Source organism: Artemia franciscana, chromosome 16, assembly GCF_032884065.1.
Source record: "Artemia franciscana chromosome 16, ASM3288406v1, whole genome shotgun sequence".
Taxonomy (NCBI): domain Eukaryota; kingdom Metazoa; phylum Arthropoda; class Branchiopoda; order Anostraca; family Artemiidae; genus Artemia; species Artemia franciscana.
Genome location: NC_088878.1, coordinates 33,362,418 through 33,381,976, shown reverse-complemented (window position 1 = coordinate 33,381,976; position 19,559 = coordinate 33,362,418). Strand labels below are relative to the sequence as shown.

The 19,559-nt window shown below is 33.5% G+C and overlaps 2 protein-coding genes across 8 annotated transcripts in view; one reads left to right on the top strand and one right to left on the bottom strand.

Moving 5' to 3' along the window:
* The window catches only part of LOC136037362 (S-adenosylmethionine sensor upstream of mTORC1-like), a 67,384-nt gene extending 61,419 nt beyond the window's left edge, over positions 1-5,965 (top strand). For all 7 annotated transcript variants that reach the window (XM_065720069.1, XM_065720068.1, XM_065720066.1 and 4 more), the window contains one exon: positions 1,879-5,965. In XM_065720069.1, the coding sequence (XP_065576141.1) occupies positions 1,879-2,658 (780 nt within the window). In that variant the 3' untranslated portion in view covers positions 2,659-5,965. The remainder of the gene's footprint in view (positions 1-1,878) is intronic.
* Positions 5,966-11,527: 5,562 nt separating this feature from the next.
* The window catches only part of LOC136037360 (ecotropic viral integration site 5 ortholog-like), a gene marked incomplete at its 5' end in the record, with an annotated part of 120,726 nt that continues 112,694 nt past the window's right edge, over positions 11,528-19,559 (bottom strand). Inside the window, 1 exon segment of the mRNA XM_065720065.1 lies at positions 11,528-13,938. Coding sequence (XP_065576137.1) covers positions 13,917-13,938 — 22 coding nt within the window.

Below are 19,559 nucleotides of genomic sequence, written 5' to 3'. Positions count from 1 at the left end.
GTTGCAAAATGAAGTAAAAATGAAGATCTAAGTTGAATATATTAAAGATATTGAATTGGATATCTTGAATTGGAATTCAATAATTTGAATTGGAACTAAAAACACCTGCCAAGAACACATTCCACTAGCTGCCTAGATTTGCTTTCCAAGTTTAGTCAATCCTTGTATTCGCATGAATAATGACTGGTAGCTTTTCCCAAGTTCGCAAATAATGCCTTAAACTGGAAAGTTAATCATATGTTGTTCTAATATACTATCTTCTTTTGTTATATCCCATATATATATATATATATATATATATATATATATATATATATATATATATATATATATATATATATATATATATATATATATATATATATATATATATATATATATATATATATATATATATATATATATATATATATATATATATATATATATATATATATATATATATATATTGCACATTTCGGGGGAAGTTTATCTTTAATGTTTTCAGCAAGCGTTGACAGGAATGGAAATTTATTTTATATTTATGGTAGTTTATTTTTGTCTTGAGCTGTGACATTGCTTTTTACTGTTGTGCGAAAAATATCTTACAGTTGAATTTCGACGTTTGTCTTTCCAGGCTTTACCCAAAATTGGAGATAGACTAGCATAAGACACTTCCCTGTTGGGTGAGAATAGAATGAGAACCTTATTAAAATTTATTAAATTATAAAATAGAAAAATTATTAAAATAGAATTCTTATTAAAATAGAAAAATTTAAGACAAAATGCTAGAAGCTTCAGAAAAATCAGTTAGTTGAAAGAAGCATGGATCTATTTTATATTTTTGAATTCAGGCAGACGTAATTTTTATTTTAAAGAAGTCAAGTGTGTTTTTTTTGTTTGTTTAAAGATATGCTGTAGTCCATAAATCTTTAAGAATCGCTTCTAATTACAATATCCTTTCATTCTAGAAAGCATTTAAACTCATCATTTCTTCTGAGCCTTCCTCCGCCCCATTTCAAAAATTTTATGACTAAATTTTATTATAAATAATGCTATTGCTGTGTTGCTGTTGTTTTTACTGTCATCTTTTCATTATGCAACTCCGTTGTACAATCTCCGATCTATTTGCTCTCTGGCGAATTTTCTCTTGTTTTCATCGGATTTTCCGTTTCATTTTCTTCTAATTATTTTCTTTTTTTTTTCTATTTTACTGCATTTGATTCTCAAGAGTAATTCTGCCTGTGTTTAGTGTGATATTCTCTCAGTATTTCAAGAAATCCTGTCTGTCAAGAAAATGTTTACTTTAATGTGTGTCTGTTACTTTCCTTGTAGATGTCGCTTTTTCTAATTAGTATGATGAATTACTTTAGTGCTATGTCAATCTATTGCTCTAACAAAAGGATACGTATTATTTTGAATTTTTTCGAAAATTTGTTCTTATAATGAATTAATATTATAAGAATAAACCTATATACTAGCTATTGCTCTTGAATCTTCGCTAAAATGTGGTTTTAAAGTTTCTGTCACTATGGGGTGTAGTTTGTTTTTTACTAGGTTGCAGCTAGTTCTGCAGCCGTGATACCGACTGTAAGTTAACACCACATGAAAAAAACAAATGGGACTAGTCCCCATGCCCCACTCAGCATTGTTAGATGTTTCATGGGAATAAGCGTAAGAGGCAAACCTACCTCCCTGTGGGCCTTAGGCCGACTGGAATCGAATACCGGATCTTGTATTATCATGCTGAGTCGCCCACTGTGCTACCACATGTTACTATTATGGTTAATAATAGTACTATAATGGTTACTATAACGATGACTATATGGTTAACAATTTTACCAGATTACTATAATAGACATATCCTGATAACTTAGTAAACAAAAATATCTGTTTCAGGAATATGCCAGAAGCATGAAATCTCTTGCAACAGAATATTGGAATCTATCAGATGAAGAGGGGAAAAAACAAAGTCGAAATAATTGGACGAAAGAAATTATTTTAGACTATTTTCGTAATGAAGGAATCAAAAATGAAAGAACCAGGGAGAAAAGGAAAATTGAAAATTTCATCCATTTTCGGCTACCCAATTACGAATATTCATACCCAGAATTGGATTATAAGCTCAATGAGTCAATAACAATTTTAGATGTTGGTAGCTGCTATAATCCAATGAAAGATATCAAAGAATTTGATATCTTAGCTGTAGACTTAGCGCCTGGTGATTCATCTGTTTTAAAATGTGATTTCTTAAGTGTTCAGTTAAGTAACAAATTAGAAATAGAAAATTATGTAGTTAAATCACTTCCCAAAGGTACTTTTGATTGCATTGTGTTTTCGATGTTACTTGAATATATACCAATAAAGCAACAAAGACTTGAATGCAGCATCAAAGCTTATGAGTTACTGAAGACTGAAGGTCTGCTGATTATAATCACGCCAGATTCAAAACACGAAACAGCTAATGCTGCTATGATCAAAAGCTGGAGATTAGCTTTGAGTTTATTAGGATTTTCAAGGATTACTTATAGTAAATTGAAGCACATTCATTGTATGGCTTTCAGAAAAACCCCTGTGGAATTAGAGTTGTGGGGAAAACTTACTATATCTTCACTGAATAGGAATCAAGAAGTTTCTAACTTGGGTGATTTAATGTACATACCCCAGGACTTAAAGTAATAAATTTGCCTGGTTCCATATTTGTGATGAAAGGTAGGGCGTAAGCCCACCATCTGCAGTTAATCCAATTAAACTATCACACAAACATACTGAGAATAGCATGCTATAGCTCAGGTTTTCATTTATTAGGCCATCCCCCCTTTCCATTTCAGGAAAGATCCCGCGCCAAATCTCACTGTAAACATGTTTGGTTATGAGCAACTATACTCAGAAGCAAGGTCGTATTCAGGGGTGAGGGTGTTGGGTCACCGTATTGGACCTCCCCCTAGGGGTGAGGGGTCAAATCTGATGCATGCACTTGAACATTTTTTGATGCGTTTTAAACTTTTTTTCAAGACCCTCCATCTCCCTGAGCAAAAATCTAGGATGTGCCCTTGATCCGAATGTAAATATACAGTTTAGTCATACATGAATCTTGAAATATATTTAGGAAGGGTTATTAATGGGGGGAGGGGGTAGATTCGTCAAAATGTATAAAAAAAACCACTTATTTGAATATTATGACAGTTTTGGAGTTGAGGGGGAGGCATAAACCTAGCCACCATTTTTGCCACATGGCTGATTTCAGCCTTTGTAGTTTCTTTTAGTTGAGTTGAGATTTACAACTCCTTATATTAACTTGACAAGACTGGTACAAAGATAGCAAAAGTAGTAGTTAATAGAATTTTTCTTTTAATATGTTCTCGAACATTGTATTTTTAAGAAATTATTGTAGATATTGCATATTCATCTGTTAAATGGTTATTTACAACGCTAAAAGTAATACTTGTAAATTCGTATATCTTTGAAAGTTTTGAGGGCACCTCTCCCCCTTACATTGTATGTGCTAATCTTTTTAATACTCATGTATTTAACCTTTAATATTAATTACGAATCCATTATACTTATGGGATCTATTTATTTTCCATAAATGTTAATTTAGATCTATACGAAAATATCCATTATTGTCAAAAAAAAATAAAGAAGCTTTGATTTGAGTTAAATTGACCTGTCAATAAGCTCTTAGACCATTCTGCTTTTCCATTTACAAAAATTAAGAGATAAAAACGGGTTTAAATTAAATAAAGCAGTGGAACAAAACAAAATATAGATGAAAAAAAAACAACAAAACTTTAAATAATAGAGAAAATCTGAACATTTCAACCGCACGTCTGGGAGCCTTTTTCAACGGAAAAAAAAAATTAAAGAAAAAGAAACAATTTTAAATTAACTCATTTAAAACTCTTGTTCGTTGTCGATTACTTTTGATAGATTAATTTAAAAAAAAATATTTCTTTTCCTTTAATTTCTTTTTCCGTTGAAAAAGGCTCCCGGACGTGAAGTTGAAATATTCGGGCTTTTGTATTACCCAAAATTCAGTTTTTTTTATCTCTTGTCTTGTTCTATTCCTTTATTCAAATTAAATCCGTTTTTGCTCTCTTAGTTTTTTAAACTGTCCTTTCTAATCAAGGATTTAAACTAATAGATGTAACTAAAATTATACCTCCACACGGTGGTATGCCAAGTACCCCTTCTCCCCTCTCCACACTTTAGGGAAAGCTCGAGAAAAGCTTGCCAAAATAAGCTCTAATTTTAATAAAAAGAAGTTTTTGTTAAACTTGTCAATAAGCTCTTAGACCACACTGCTTTTCCATTTACAAAAATTAAGACAGAAAAACGGGTGTACCAAATAAAGCGCCATATTGTATCACAAGTTTCGCCATATTTTAAAATTTGGGAAATGTGCTTTTTAATTTCTATTGAAATTGAATGTCTTTGATGCCCTTGTTGCAGGAGTACCCGCATTTGTTAGTTTAAAGATAAATGAGACTCAGAAACATTTTGTAGAAGTCCTTTATAATTAATTGCTTCACTCCATACTTCAAAGGTTTGAAAGGTACTAGGAATATAAGCAGGGGTATCATTGGGGGGGGGGAGGGGCAGTCCCGCCTTCCCAATAATATGGATAAAAATTATTATATAGTCAACCCCTTTACTCTTTGGATATGGACTCCTTTTGCCATCTTCTCCACAGTAAAATGCTGGAGCTACAACCCTGAATCAAGGTGTATCAAACGGGTGGTACATAACAAATATAAATGAAAAAACTACAAAACTTTAAATAATAGAAAAATCTGAATATTTCGATTGCACTTCTGGGAGCCTTTTTCAACGGAAAAAAATTGAAGGAAAAGAAACAATTTTTAGAATAACTCATTTAAAACTCTTGTTCGTTGTCGATTTCTTTAGATAAGTCAATTTTAAACAATGTATTTTTTTTTTCATTTAATTTCTTTTTCCGTTGAAAAAGGCTCCCGGACGTTGAGTCATAATATTCGGATTTTTTATTACCTAAAATTTTGTTGTTTTTATCTATTGTCTTGTTCCTCTGCTTTATTCAAATTAACTGGTTTTTTCTCTCTTAATTTTTGTAAATGGAAAAGCATAGCTTATTGTCAAGTGAATTTAACTCAAATCAAAACTTCTTTACTGTTTTTTGACAATAATGGATTTCTGACAATAATTTTTGGATATTTTTTGACAATATATGAATATTGCATATTTTTTGACAATAAATGGATATTTTTGTGTAGATCTAAATTAACATTTATGGAAAATTTCTTTGGCTTTGTGCTGCTGTGAGTTGTTAGTAGTAGTAGTAGCTGCGGTAGGTTTTTGATTAAAATCTATGCTATTTCAAATGTTTCTGCAATATTGTTACATAATGATACCTAGGGGTATATTATCCTCGGTGCTAGGCGTATTCCTAACCGGAAAATTTTATCGGCGGAAAATCAACCTTTTGCTTGATATAAGAAAAAGAAGTTGTTCAACAGAAAAACTTGATCTGCGTTATCCTAAATGTCTTTCACTCGCAAATTATATTACTTAATATTAATTTAAAAAAATTAAAATTTTTACACTACAAAATGACTCTCCTTTACAACAAAGTGAATCTGAAGTCAGTCAATCCCCTCGTACGTGCCTGCTCTTATTGAAACTTCATAGAATAGTTTTTTAATAATAATATTAATTTTAATATTAAGTTTGGTATTAAGCAGTTCCACTGCTTTATTCAAATTAAACCCGTTTGTTTTCTCTTAATTTTTGTAGACTTACCTATCTAATCAAGGATTTAAACTAATGGATATAACTGGAATTATACCTGAACAGGGTGGTATGATAAGTACCCCTTCTCCCCTCTCCACACTTTTAAGGAAAGCACGAGAAAAGCTTACCAAAATAAGCCCTAATTTTAATAAAAAGAAGTTTTATTAAACTTGTCAATAAGCTCTTAGACCACACTGCTTTTCCAGTTAAAAAATAAGAGAGAAAAACGGATGTAATTTAAATAAAGCAATGGAACAAAACAAAATATATATGAAAAAACATAAAACTTCAAATAATGAAAAAAAATCTGAATTTTTCGACTGCACGGCCGGGAGCCTTTTTCAATGGAAAAAAAAAATCGAAAGAAAAAGAAATAATTTTTAAGCTAACTCATTTTGAAACTCTTGTTCGTTGTCGATTTCTTTAGGTAAGTTAATTTAAAAAAAAATATTTCTTTTTCATTCAATTTCTTTTTTCCGTTGAAAATGGCTCCCGGACATGGTCAAACTATATGGATTTTCTATTACCTAAAATTTTATTGTTTTTTATCTCTTATCTTCTGCCACTCATTTATTCAAATTAAACCTGTTATTCCTCTCTTAATTTTTGTAAACTGACCTTTCTAATCAAGGATTTAAACTAATAGATGTAACTAGAATTATACCTGCACACGATGGTATGCCAAGTACCCCTTCTTCCCTCTCCGCACTTTAGGGAAGGCTCAAGAAAAGCTTGCCAAAATCACCCCTAATTTTGATATTAGGACATGGAAACACTTCTTGTCTAAATATTAGACATTCTCTTGGAAGAATCCCTCTTATCCACACTGAATGAATAAAAGATAGTATTGTGTGTATTTATGCGTTGCAGGTTAGTTGGAGTGATTTTAAATGTTGCACTGAATAAGGATACTATTAATACTCTGAAGCTGACAAGTTATTTATACTTACTGAAGTATCTCTCCTTAAATTAAAAGTTCTGTATGAGTTTTAAATTAATCAATTAAAGTTAATTAAATTGAATATTAATCAATAGTTAAACCCAAGATATTGTGTTTGAACTTTGATCTGAGCTGCTTCGTCAACCTTGCAGTGGTCAAAAACGAATATGTTCCTTTAGTGTTTTATGAGAAATAGTTTGGTTAAGAAATAGTATATTAGGAGAGAATTTATAAGATGAAACTTTAGTGCTTTAAAATGGTTATAACAGGCGTTAAAACCTACTAGGGTCACTAACAGAGTAGCATTGTCAATAGATCCAGAGTGAGCTACACTTGAATTTATGGAAACTTTATAAACAATATAGGCCTAGTTTCAATTAATAGGCCTAGAGTTACTTGGATTAAGTTAGAATTTTTTAAGGAGGTCAGTTGTTTAAAGGGATGCTTTTTTGAAACTTTTTTTTTTAACCAACCAGCACCACTAGCAGAGCAGCGTTACAAACTAGAACTAGAGTAAGCTGCATTGAATTTATTGAAATTTGAATTTTAAATACAGGCCCAAGTTCACTTGAACCCTACTTCAATTTTTAAATTAGCCAGATGATTGTTTATTGATTAAATTTGTTTATTCTCTATAAAAGAGTTAAGACTAGATTAGGACAACGTTTCAAAAATTTATATAAAGTTTCGGAGGTTATGCAAATGTGGAAGTTCTGGTATTTTGTTTTTCTGCTCTTGTACGATATTAATATCTAAGCAAAAGACATGAACTTTGCTAATTATGAAACATGTCTTATATTCTTAGTCGTCAGTCCGTCGAAATATAACCTGCTCAATTAATACTACTACTAATAACTCACAGCAGCACCAAGCCGCCCGAGGCCAACACAGCTATACACGATCCTCCTCCATCCTAATATACTGAAAGCCTCCCTCTTTAGACCGTCCCAGGAAGTTCCCGTTTCCCCTTAAATATTTCTTTGCGACATCCGACAACCCAAACCGCAGACGACCTCCTTTCCATTTAGCCCTAAATGGATGGCCGATAAGGACAATCTTTGGCAATCTGTAATCCTGTAATCCCTAGCCATCTTTACCTTTCTCTTCTTATAGCCCTAGAAATTAGGATTGAACCAACCATAGGTGAAACTAGTCGTTTCATCGTTGAAAATCAGTGCTATCCATCTACCGCATCACATGCTTAAAATTTTGTGTACAGAATTTTTAGATCAAAATTACATTAAAAATTGGTTGAGATTCATAGATTCCGATTTTTAAGTAAGTTTAGATCCTTCTCTGGATTTTTGGATTCTTTTTGGCTGGTGAATGGATAGACCTGAGACTACAGGATCCTAATATATAAGCATATTGCCCTTTTGATGCAGGTTACAGCTGCCGGCTTTTACAAAATGGCTTAGTTCAGAGGCAACACGTAAATATACCCTTCATGTCCTTTTGGCAAAAGTAAGGAAGTGGTAAAAAAATGAAAAAGACGCAAGTATTTTCGAAGACCATACTACCTTTGCATGACATAATAATAGCAGTTCAGATAGGGATAACTTTTTTTTATTAGCCAGTGAAAACAATCACAAAGTCTCTGGATATGTCGATCGCATCTGCTGATGTAAATCACTGTGTATGTGATCGAAGTTTCCAGAGATTTTGTCATTGTTTTTACTATCTAATAAAAGAATTTATTTCTATTTGAACTGTTAATTGTACGACCTACAAATAACATTCTATTTAGGCTTGTATCATAGATCTTTACGATGATTCTAAATTTGGCCGCGGTTTTCAAGAAGAATCATAAATTTTTATTTATGGCACTTGCAATGTTGCATAATAAAAATATCAAAACAAAAATGTAGGGTATTGCTATTCAGGAGGGGGGGGGGTGCCCTCTCTTATGGGAACCTTGGATATTGGAAACTTCAACTGTTATTAAATTTTAATTGAACTAAATTGTATTGAATTCACCTGTATTGAATATATAAATTCACCTCCTGGCGTTAACTGGTCAAACGCCCTTCTCAGTCCAATTCGCCCAACGAACACTACGCTGGTACGGACATCTCCTTCGCATGCCCCCCGACACTCCTGCACGAACGATTTTTGACTTTGATCCCGTGCTGAACGGCGGGAAACGCCCAAGAGGTCGTCCCCCAACCAGATGGAAGGACACGACAGGTGCCTTCTTAGTCATGGCAAATATTCAGGAGGATGTCCACATCCTTGCAAGAGACCGGTCCAAATGGAGGCACCACGTAGCATCACTCTCGACGTCGGAAGCATTTCGGCAGGAGCATTAAGTCAAGTAAGTCAAATTGTATTGAAGGGAATGTAGTCATTTTTGAAGATTAGCTCTGTCATTGTTGAACTGCTGGTGGCCTACTATTATTTTCAAATTTTAGATCACAGCGAAATATGCGTGTTGTTTAATTTCAGTGGCATTCAAGAGTTTGAGCAGCACGTCCTAAGCCACAAGATCTAGTTCGCAGCCAACGTCGTAGAGAGATCGTAGCAGACAGCATCGTACTTTGTGTAGATTTTTAGTTGAAAAACGCATTGGAAACCCGCATGAAGTGATGCTGAAACTTTGAAGTCGTGGCTATCTTATTGTATATACCGTCAGAAAGTAGGTGTAGCACCGTGACAAAGTACCATTTAGTACCAAAAATGGCACTTATTGGTTTCGTTTCTGAAAACTTTAAAATGGGTTTAAAAAAAATCTCCCGAGTGAGTAACATTTGTCATTTGTAACTGATTTAAGAATGGTTACTATTATTTCGACTGACCGTAGTATTAAAATAGCATGCTGATAACAAATTTATAGGTATTTTGAAAAAGAATTTTAAAACTCTTCAAAACTGGCGTCAAATCAAAAAGAAAAGAATACTAGGCTATTGGAATTGTCATTGTCGAATACCCCGTACAGGGAACTTATAACCTTGAACAACAATTTTTTTAATCTTTATGTATTCCAAAGGCTATATGGGAGGAGGTGCGGGTGGTGCATCGTCAGAAAAGGGACAATGATATTCGAAAGTAGTATAAAAATAATCTAATGTTACTACTTTAATTTGATTAAGATATTTCCTATGGTGCTAGGCTAATCCACCCTGGAAAACTCCTCCCCGCGTTAAATCCCGCCCTCCCCTGCTAATTGAGCGCTAGTTTTCTGTAATCCTAGAAACATAGGGAAATATAATTAGCTGGTTTATTTGCACTAGTTTTATTGATATATTTATATCAGACTGACTGTGAAGTAATAATTTGTGTCCTTTTTAAGTTTCAACTTCGCTCTTTACTTCCCTCGGAAAAAGTTTGTTTTTTTAAGTTAATAAAAAGGAAAGAGAAACTTAGACAGGACGCTTTATTCCGTTAACAAAGGGCAATTATAAGTCCAGTATAATAGTAGAGACATAAAAAAAATTATTCTACCTTAAGTATCTTCCAAAGTTTTTCTGATCAACTAACTTGAGAATTAAAATTAGATTCTCAAAATTAAATTCTTATTATAAAATTATGCTTTTATAATAGCATAAAAGAATGTCCGCAAAGAAACCCTCTTCCTCTACCCTAAAAAACATCAATAGACTGAAATGACCATATCACTTGCAATATAATACAAATACCATCTTTTTGTCCTAATTGATCGACAGTGCAAGATGTTATGTCGTCACTGTATATACTATGTAACAAGGGCACAGGAATACATTGTTCTAGGAGGGAGGGGGAGAAGCCTTAAACAATTTTCCTTGGAAAGGGAGCTAAAGTTCTGAAATCTATCTATCATTGCACCAGTAGTGCCCACAGAAAGTTCAAAAAAGGGAGGGTGTCTGCAGATAACATCTAGTTGGGAGGAGGGTAAGTGAAATTCAAAAGAAAAGTGTCTCTTCCTAAAGGTCGTAAAATTTCCGAGTTTTACAAAGTTTTTTACTTTTTGTATATGTTCGGTATTCTAGGAGGGGAGGGGGCATTTGAGTATCCTTTTATATTATTTGAGCATATTCACAACAATACAGTTTAAAATAGCAATGCATCTTCTTAACAGTTTCCCCCCTTATCTATTTCAACTCGTTGTTATTTTAAGGATACATTCGATTTGCTGGCAATTTTTCGTATTTTGGACAAAAAAAGAACATTCTTCAGAGCCAAAACGATTTGGAAGAAGGTACTTAAGGATAACACAATCAACCTATGTAGCATATGTTTGAAAAGGGAATGTTGTCTAAATAAAAGAGTTTAAATCAGATCACGTCATGGAGCGACACATAAGAACAAAAACAAATCTACGTAAAAGAAAAAAAACAACTATTTTCAAAGCGAAATGTGAGCTTTAAGGGTGTATCCAGGATTTTTTGTTCATGGGGGGGGGGATGGGAGTATCTTTCATGGCAGGGGGGCTGTAAAGAAAATCTTTAAATTACAGCAAAGATTTGTTTATATGCTTTTTTATTAAGCTTTTACGAGTTGGAGAACAATTTGAGAAGGAGGTGGGATTCTTAAAATTTTCATAATATTCTCCATTATGTCTCACATTTTTCATGTATATCCCATACTCTTTTTTTTATTACACCTTCTAATAAATTCCCACTTTCATACTGTTCGCTGTTTTAACTATGGGAAGGGGGTAGAGTGACCCTGGGTCCATTCAGTTTCCCTGAACAATCTAAATTTTTAAGATTTTTCCAAATCCTCCCATGGCACTCGCCTGTTTATTGTGGTACTATATGGCTCACCTGTTTATTGCGGTACTTTTTATATGAGCCTCTTGGAATTAATACCTTAGTATTAACTTGGCAGGGGATGACATCCAAGTTAAAAAATTTAAAATAATGCACCATTTATTTTGGTGAATTTAGTCCGTTCTCCTCACACGTTGTTTTGGAGAACTGTCTTACTCCCTCCACTTAACTAATTCCCTGAGTATTTGACTAGAATATAGGGCAATAGATACTTATGCTCTGGAGTTCCAGGATATGCAGTTCATGTATCAAAACTTCCAGAACAATAATTTTAATGTTTAGAACACTTTTATTATGAAAGTTAAGTCTTTTTTTTAAAAATCGTTCTCCTTTAAAAGAAAAAACCATTGAAAAGGATATCAGATATAAATAAGACGTTTTCGACACTTCTTATTTCGAGACCATAATTAGCCCAATTATCACGATGAGAGGCGCCACTAGCCAAATTTCTGGGAACGGAGATGGAGTCAATGTAATTAAGATTCCTTTGTACCGACCAAAGTAAAAATTTCGGTAAATTTTATTCGGCAAAAAATCTATTGAAAAGGATATGAGATATAAAATATGACGTTTAGCATTTTTTTTTTAAATTTGATACCCTAACCGAATTATCACGCAGAGAGGTGTCACTAGCGAAATCTTTCATGGGGGGGGGGGGGGAAAATCAATGGAAGCAACATACATTTTTACCGACCAAAATCAAATTTTGGTAAAAATCATGAAAATAGAAGAATTGCATCAAAATCTTGGACAAACCTGAAAAAAATCTACCTTAGAATCACGGCGAAATCACTACACTGAATCAGAATGGAGACAATAGGCGAACAGGTCTTGTTTTATATTGAGTGTTAATAGCTATGCCAAGGCCGTATAAAAAGGAGAAGTTAGGGGAATTTAACCCTCACGCCCTCAAAATATTTGTTTGACTCATAAAAAAGCAATAAAAATGCATAAAAACACATTTGTAATGGGTTATTTAAAGCTTTTTATGCCCCCGTTCCCGAAAAAATATCACCACCCCCGAGTAAAAACCATGGATACGACCATGAACTATGAAATTTATACACATCATTAAGATGAAAATATTCAATATTTAATAAATGATTGTAAGTACAAACATGGACGGCTAAAAAAGACTCAAACTCGGTTCATACACGGAGTGTAAACAGAGTCTAAAAATCATCCAATTCAAATTTTTTCAAAAATTCAATTTGAAAAAGTCAAATTTTTGGCAGTAGTTCATCTTTCTTAAATTTGAAATGAATATTTTAATTCGATTGTATATTATTGCACTAGTTATAATAATTAATCACTTAGATTAGAGACAAAATTATTAAGAAAATTATATAAAATAGATTCTACTAAAATACATAGCGAAGATTACATTGCTCACGTATGTCTAAATAGGGGGAGGAGTACTTACATCTAAGAGAGGAAAAGATTATAGGAAACTCTCAAAGCTAATGGCCGAATATGAACTTCACACGATTTTCAAAAAGTTAAAATTTTCGTAAAAGCAATTTTTTAACTTCAGTGGTGGGGAAGGGACTTTTTATTTTTATTAATAACTCCCTTGGATATAATAGTACTTTTAAAGGAACTTTGAAATGTTTTTAAATAGCATTAACAAAGAAAGTTAATCACTTTGAGTATAAATGCAAACGAGTAAAAACGAATCTATATATGTAGAAGAAACTCAAATTTATATCATAAAAGGGGAAAATGAACGAGCCACTTATTCAGAGAAGAAAAAAAAATAATCACTTACTCACAGAGAAGAGCAAAAAGGAGAAGAAAGGAAAATATAAATAAAATAAAAAACTATAGAAAACAAAACTAAATAGACTAATAGATTGAATAGAATAAATTAATTATGTATATATGTAGATAAAATAGACTCCAATGAAATAATAAGGATATAATGAAATAACCACTCAAATTTATATCAGTGTGGAGTCGCAGAGCACCAACGTGATAATTAGGAAAATAAAAAGAACACATCGTGAAAAAACACTGTTGTCATGACTACAACTTACAAAGATAAAAATATTCTCGCTTATTTCCTACACAAAATTCGCGCATCATCCGTTATGACACTGTTGCCACATTGTTGAAGTTCAAGTGTCGAAAGGCGTCAGTTAGGGAAACAAAATGGAGCTTTCCCCTTTCTTATAACACAATTTAGCAAAATCGATGTGGTTTATCAGCAGCTAAATCAGATGAACGAGTCTGAAAATGAATTAATTAGAAATTTGCGAACGATTATTATTCGTACATTGAAATCTAACGTCAGAGAACCTAAGTCGCTTTTAACATCAGGGCGACAAATCATACTTTTAAATCTAACGTCAGGGAAACTAAGTCCTCTTCGCTGTCCGATTGGTACGAGACAAGATCACAAGTAGGGGAAACTTCTAGTGGATTTTTGGTCGACTCTCTGTCTATGGAGTTTCTGTCTTTGATTTGAATAAGTTTTTTGTTCACGTGCTCCAGTCTTTCGACCTGAAAAACAAATTCATGAATTTCATATGAAAAAATATATATTAAATATATTTGCCAAAGGGGGAGGGGGGGTTGGTATCGACGGTGAAGTATTTAAAGGCTTTCAAATATATATTTCATTAAACTTCGCTTTCCGGAAAGGCCTTTAAAATATATTAGAGAAGCCAAATTTTAATAAAACTAGGTGAATTCCAACAATATACGAAACAAAAGACTTCAGGCTTTATTACTACCCATAATATATATTCCTAAAGAGCATGGTACTTAACAAACATGCCATTTGACCAAGATAAAGTCTTGATCAATACACAGTTTCATTTAAAAAGGAACGTCTTCATTTTAAACTCCAATTGCAGAAATAATTTTTTCTGGTGTTTTATTCCAAATCTGGACTTTGACAAATAATCATGAATTTTCTTGGATGGGGGAGGTATCATTGGTTCCGTATTTAAAGACAAGGGTCTTAAATTTATAGTTTCAGAGGAGCTTTTCAGCTTTTAAAATTACGTTTCATCAAACTCCAATATTTGGAAAGGTCTTTACAATATCTTAGAAGAGCCAAGTTTCAGTCCAAATATTTAAAAAGCGCAGCATTCATCTAAGATGTGGCCTTGATCATTAGATAGCTCTAAGTAAAAAAAAAAGAAGAATTTCTTCATTTTAAAATTTAATGACGGAAATGAAACAGATATGACTTTAAATTTATAATTTTAGATAATTTTATAATTTAAGATAATTTTATAATTTAAATATTTATAATTTTAGAGACGCTTCCGTGTTTTTAACTATGTTTCGTTGGAAGAAACTCCCACTTTTTGAAAAGGCCTTTAAAATATTGTAAGAGCCATATTTAAATAAAGATTAAAACAAAAATCAAAATTATGCAAGACAAAAAAACTTTATTATTCAGACTCTATCATTTCATAAAATAAAAGTTACAAAACAACCTAGGACTTCAAAAATGCCTATGGCCAAGATAAAGTCCTGAGCACTACACAGCTTTAACTTACAAAAATCCACACCTTTTTATTTATTTATATTATTTAAATTGTATTTTGATCCTGATATTTATTTGTAGACTGTATTCTGTGTTGCTATGGTCTGCAGGCTTTTTGCAAAAAATCTTATCTTATCATATAAAATATACTGCAATTACACTATATACAATCTAAACACAGTATTAACTTCGAAAAACACTATATGTTAGCAACATTCACAGAAACAGCAGAAGATCAGCAGCAGCAATAGAAAACCTAACTATATAGGGCAAAACTAGGGGGAAGAATGAGTCCTATTGGGACACAGGTTCCCATTTTCCCCCGTTCCGAATTGACATCACTGGATTTTTGTTCGAATGGTTGAGCCGGTAGTTCTAATGCTGAGTAGTGTTGTGGATATGGGTTGTCAAACTGCGGGGAAAAATTTAGATTCTGCTGAATGGGCAGATAGTTTGTATAAAAAACGAACTATTGAAGACTCTCTTGACAAAAGGAATTTTTCAGGTTAAACTTAAATGAAGGAAGTTGGAGTTGGAAGGATTCTTAAATTTCTTCTAGCATTTCATTCAAAATCTGAACTTCCGAAAATGTATATGAATTTTCTTGGTGGGGGAGGAGGGTGTGTAAATTTTACTTTCAGAAAATGCCTTTGCAATATCTTAGAACCAGATTTTAACTCCGCAAATGAATCCAATAGGGCGATTACAAAACAGCTCAAGTTATAGAGCGAAGTGAAGTTTTTGGTCTGTATAGCTCAACTGGTTGCCACACCCGTATCGGAACAGGTTTTAGGGGTAGAGGGCCAAAGGGGTCTTTAGCCATAACCTTTCTACTTTTAGACCCTGAGTAGTTGTTCCTAGGGCTCACATTGTTTTCCCAACCTCCCAAAAAGGTGCAATAAAACGGGGTTTTATAAACATTTTTTATTTGTTATTGATTTTAATTTAATCAGCTTAATGGGCAGAAATGAGCTTTGATTAGAGAATTTACAAAATCCAAATTATAAAAGGGCTTCCCATAATGAAACACGTAAGAAAGAAAAGAGAACAAATATGTGAAAAGAAAAAAAAACAAGCAGAAAACAAATGAAAATAAAAATACAAATTTATGTAACTTTACTTTTTGTTCATAAGCACTACCAGGAAACTTTCCAGGGGGAAGAGGGAGAATAAGTGCTACCAGGAGCTTTGCGTTTACCAAGGTTTTAATAGAAATATTTCTAATCTCCCTATTTTGATACATTTTTTTTAATAAAAGGAGAAAAAACTTTTGCTATAAAGTGACAAAACAAGAAACTGGTATTAATTGGGATGTTCAAATACGCAAATGACCAACTCCAAATGACAACATATGGCTTCGAAGCATTTGATCCAATTTTGATTTTGCATGCTCTTATAGAACACAAATGAAAATAAAAAACTATGATTAAAATTAACAAACAATTTGACTGAAACATTTAATATCTATCTTTGTCTAGGATTAGTTGCAGTTTATTTAACTTTTACTGAGTGGCATTTTGAATCATGGTCTTTTTTTTTTTAATAGTTAGTGTTTCAATATTACGCGTGTCTTCCCTCTCCTTTGCATGGCATGGAGCCTTTGAGAGGATGTATTTGTTACTCTACTTAACTACGACAGAGTATATCTCATCTTAACCCCCCCCCCCAAAAAAAAACACCTTTCCTAATGTTTGGATTGGCTTGGATTTCCAAACACTTATCATACATACAAAGTGATATAAGTAATTTATACTACTACTACTACTACTAATAACTCACTGCAGCACCAAGCCGCCTGAGGCCAACACAGCTACGCACGCTCCTCCTCCAACCTAATCTATTTAAAGCCTCCCTCTTTACACCCTCCCAGGAAGTTCCCATTTCCTTTAAATCCTTATTTATGACATCCTCCCAACCCAGACAAGGACGACCTGCTTTCCGTGTAGCCCCAGACGGTTGGCCAAAAAGGACAATCTTTGGTAATCTGTCATCCTTCATCCGTAGAACGTGGCCTAGCCATCTCAACCTTTCTTTCATTATAGCCCCAGAAAGCGGGATTGAACCACACTTTTCGTACAACCTACTGTTTGAAATACGGTCAGTCAGCCGGATACCCAGAACAATCCGTAGGCAATTTCTCTGGAAAACATCTAGTAAATTTTCATCTGCTTTTCGGAGTGTCCATGCTTCAGAGCCATATTTGACCACTGTCATCACTGTAGCTTCCAATATTCTAATCTTGGTTTGTAGGCTTATCTTTCTATTCTTCCAAACTTTTTTTAACTGTGAAAAAACACCCTGAGTTTTAGCTATTCTACTTTTAACATCTTCACTGCTCCCACCATCTTTGCTAATAATACTACCAAGGTAACTGAAGCTCCCAACCTGATCAATCTTTTCGTTACCTAATGTCACCTGTTCATCTTCACTTATTCCTAGCCTTAGTGACTTAGTCTTCTTAACATTAATTTTCAAGCCTATTTTAGCACCCTGAACTCATAAAACCTCTAAAAATTCATTCATTTTGCTCACACTTTCATCTAATATGCTTAAATCATCAGCATAATCTAAGTCCAGGAGCGTTCTTCCTCCCCATTTGATTCCATGGTCTCCAATTGCCTTTCCTGTGCTCCTTAAGACGAAGTCCATCAAAATGATCCATATAAAGGGGGAGAGAACGCAACCCTGCTTAACTCCTGATTTAATACAAAACCAGTTGCTAACCTCATTTCCTACCTTAACCGCAGCAGTATTATTCTCGTACATAGCGCAAATCACTTTAATGTATTTTTCTGGTATACCATATAACGATAAGACCTTTGTTAACGCTGTTCTATCAACAGAATCGAAAGCTTGCTCATAATCGATAAAACTAAGGACCAAAGGTGTTTGACAACGAAGGGACTTCTCAATTATTAACCTAAGAGTGAAAACATGGTCGACACATCCTCTACCTTTTCTAAAACCGCATTGTTCTTCCCTTAAAACTTTGTCTACAGCATGTCTCAGTCTAAAAATTATCATATTACTCAGTAATTTGCTACCTACAGAGACTAGACTAATGCCTCGATAATTACGACATTCACTCTTGTCACCTTTCTTATACAGTGGTATAATTAAGGTTTTCCTAAAATCATTGGGTACTTCCCCTTTTTCGAAAATCATGTTCATAATCTTCAGTAGCTTATTCCTAACCTCAGAGCCACCATATTTAAGGAACTCATTAATCATACTATCAGCACCTGGGGCCTTATTATTTTTTAATCCTTCTAGTACTGTCGCTAATTCCTCCTCACCAAACAAATCTTCCCCCACATCCAAGGCATCACAAACTTTTTCATTTTCATCTATATCTTTTCCTGCAACTGTATCTCGGTTTAGCACATTCTCAAAATGTTCCACCCATCTTTCTTTAACTTTTTCCTTATCACTAATTGTGGCCCCATTTCTATCTTTAACTGGAACTAGTCCGGATCGGCTACTCCCTTTCAATTTATTAACATGCCAGTATAATATTTTACTATTATGCCGTCTAGCCGTATCTTCCAGATCCTCAGCAATTTTATCCATCGCCTCCATTTCACATCTCCTTAGTTCATATTTTAATGCTTTCTCCACTCTCTTTACATTCCTTTTGTTTTCATACGACCTATCGCTCAGATAATTCTTATACAAACCCCTTCTACTCTCTATTAAACCTAAAGCTTTTTCACTAATATTCCTAGTTCCTGTCTTAGCACTCTTCCCTAGGACGCCATCAGCAACTTCACAAATTGTTTTTCTGAAATTATTCCATCCATCTTCCACATTGTCAAATTTTAAACCCTCAAGTTTAGTACTCAACTGTTCCTGGAATTTTTTTCTCAAATTTTCATACTGAAGTCTACCAACATGATAACTTTCCGGGAGGGAGTTACTCTTCCGAAATTTCAGCTTTAAATTAACCTTAGACACTACTAGATGGTGATCTTTACTTTTAACATCAATAACAGCACTCCTATACACCCCTAGTATCTTGTATTGATCCTGCTAGTCTTCTGTTTACAATAACATAATCAATAAGGTTTGCTGTCTTACCATCACGTGAATACCATGTCAACTTATGGGCCATTTTGTGACCAAACACCGTAATGGTTATAACTAGGCTGTTATACCTACAAAATTGCAAAAGCCTATAGCCATTACTGTTTTCTTTTCCTACACCAAATTTACCTAGGCTAGGATACCATCTATCCCTATTTCTACCAACTTGGGCATTAAAATCTCCTAGCAAAAACACCATATTTCTACCTGGTACCCTGTCTATTTGCTCCTGTAACTGTTAGTAAAATCCATCTGAGTCACTAGTATCTCCATCAGTTGGTTCAATGGGGGCATATACTACTATAACTGATACCCTAAACTTTTTAGTCATAAAATGAGCAATTAGTATTCTATTATTAATACCTTCCCAGCCTAAACAAGACTTAGCAGCTTCCTTATTCATCATGAGCCCTACTCCCTGTCTATGTACCCCATCCTTCCTTCCTGAGTAAACAAATTCTATGTCACCTAATTTAATGCTTCCTACCCCTGGGATATGAGTTTCTGAAACTCCTAATAAATCCAGTTCAAACCGTCTGAA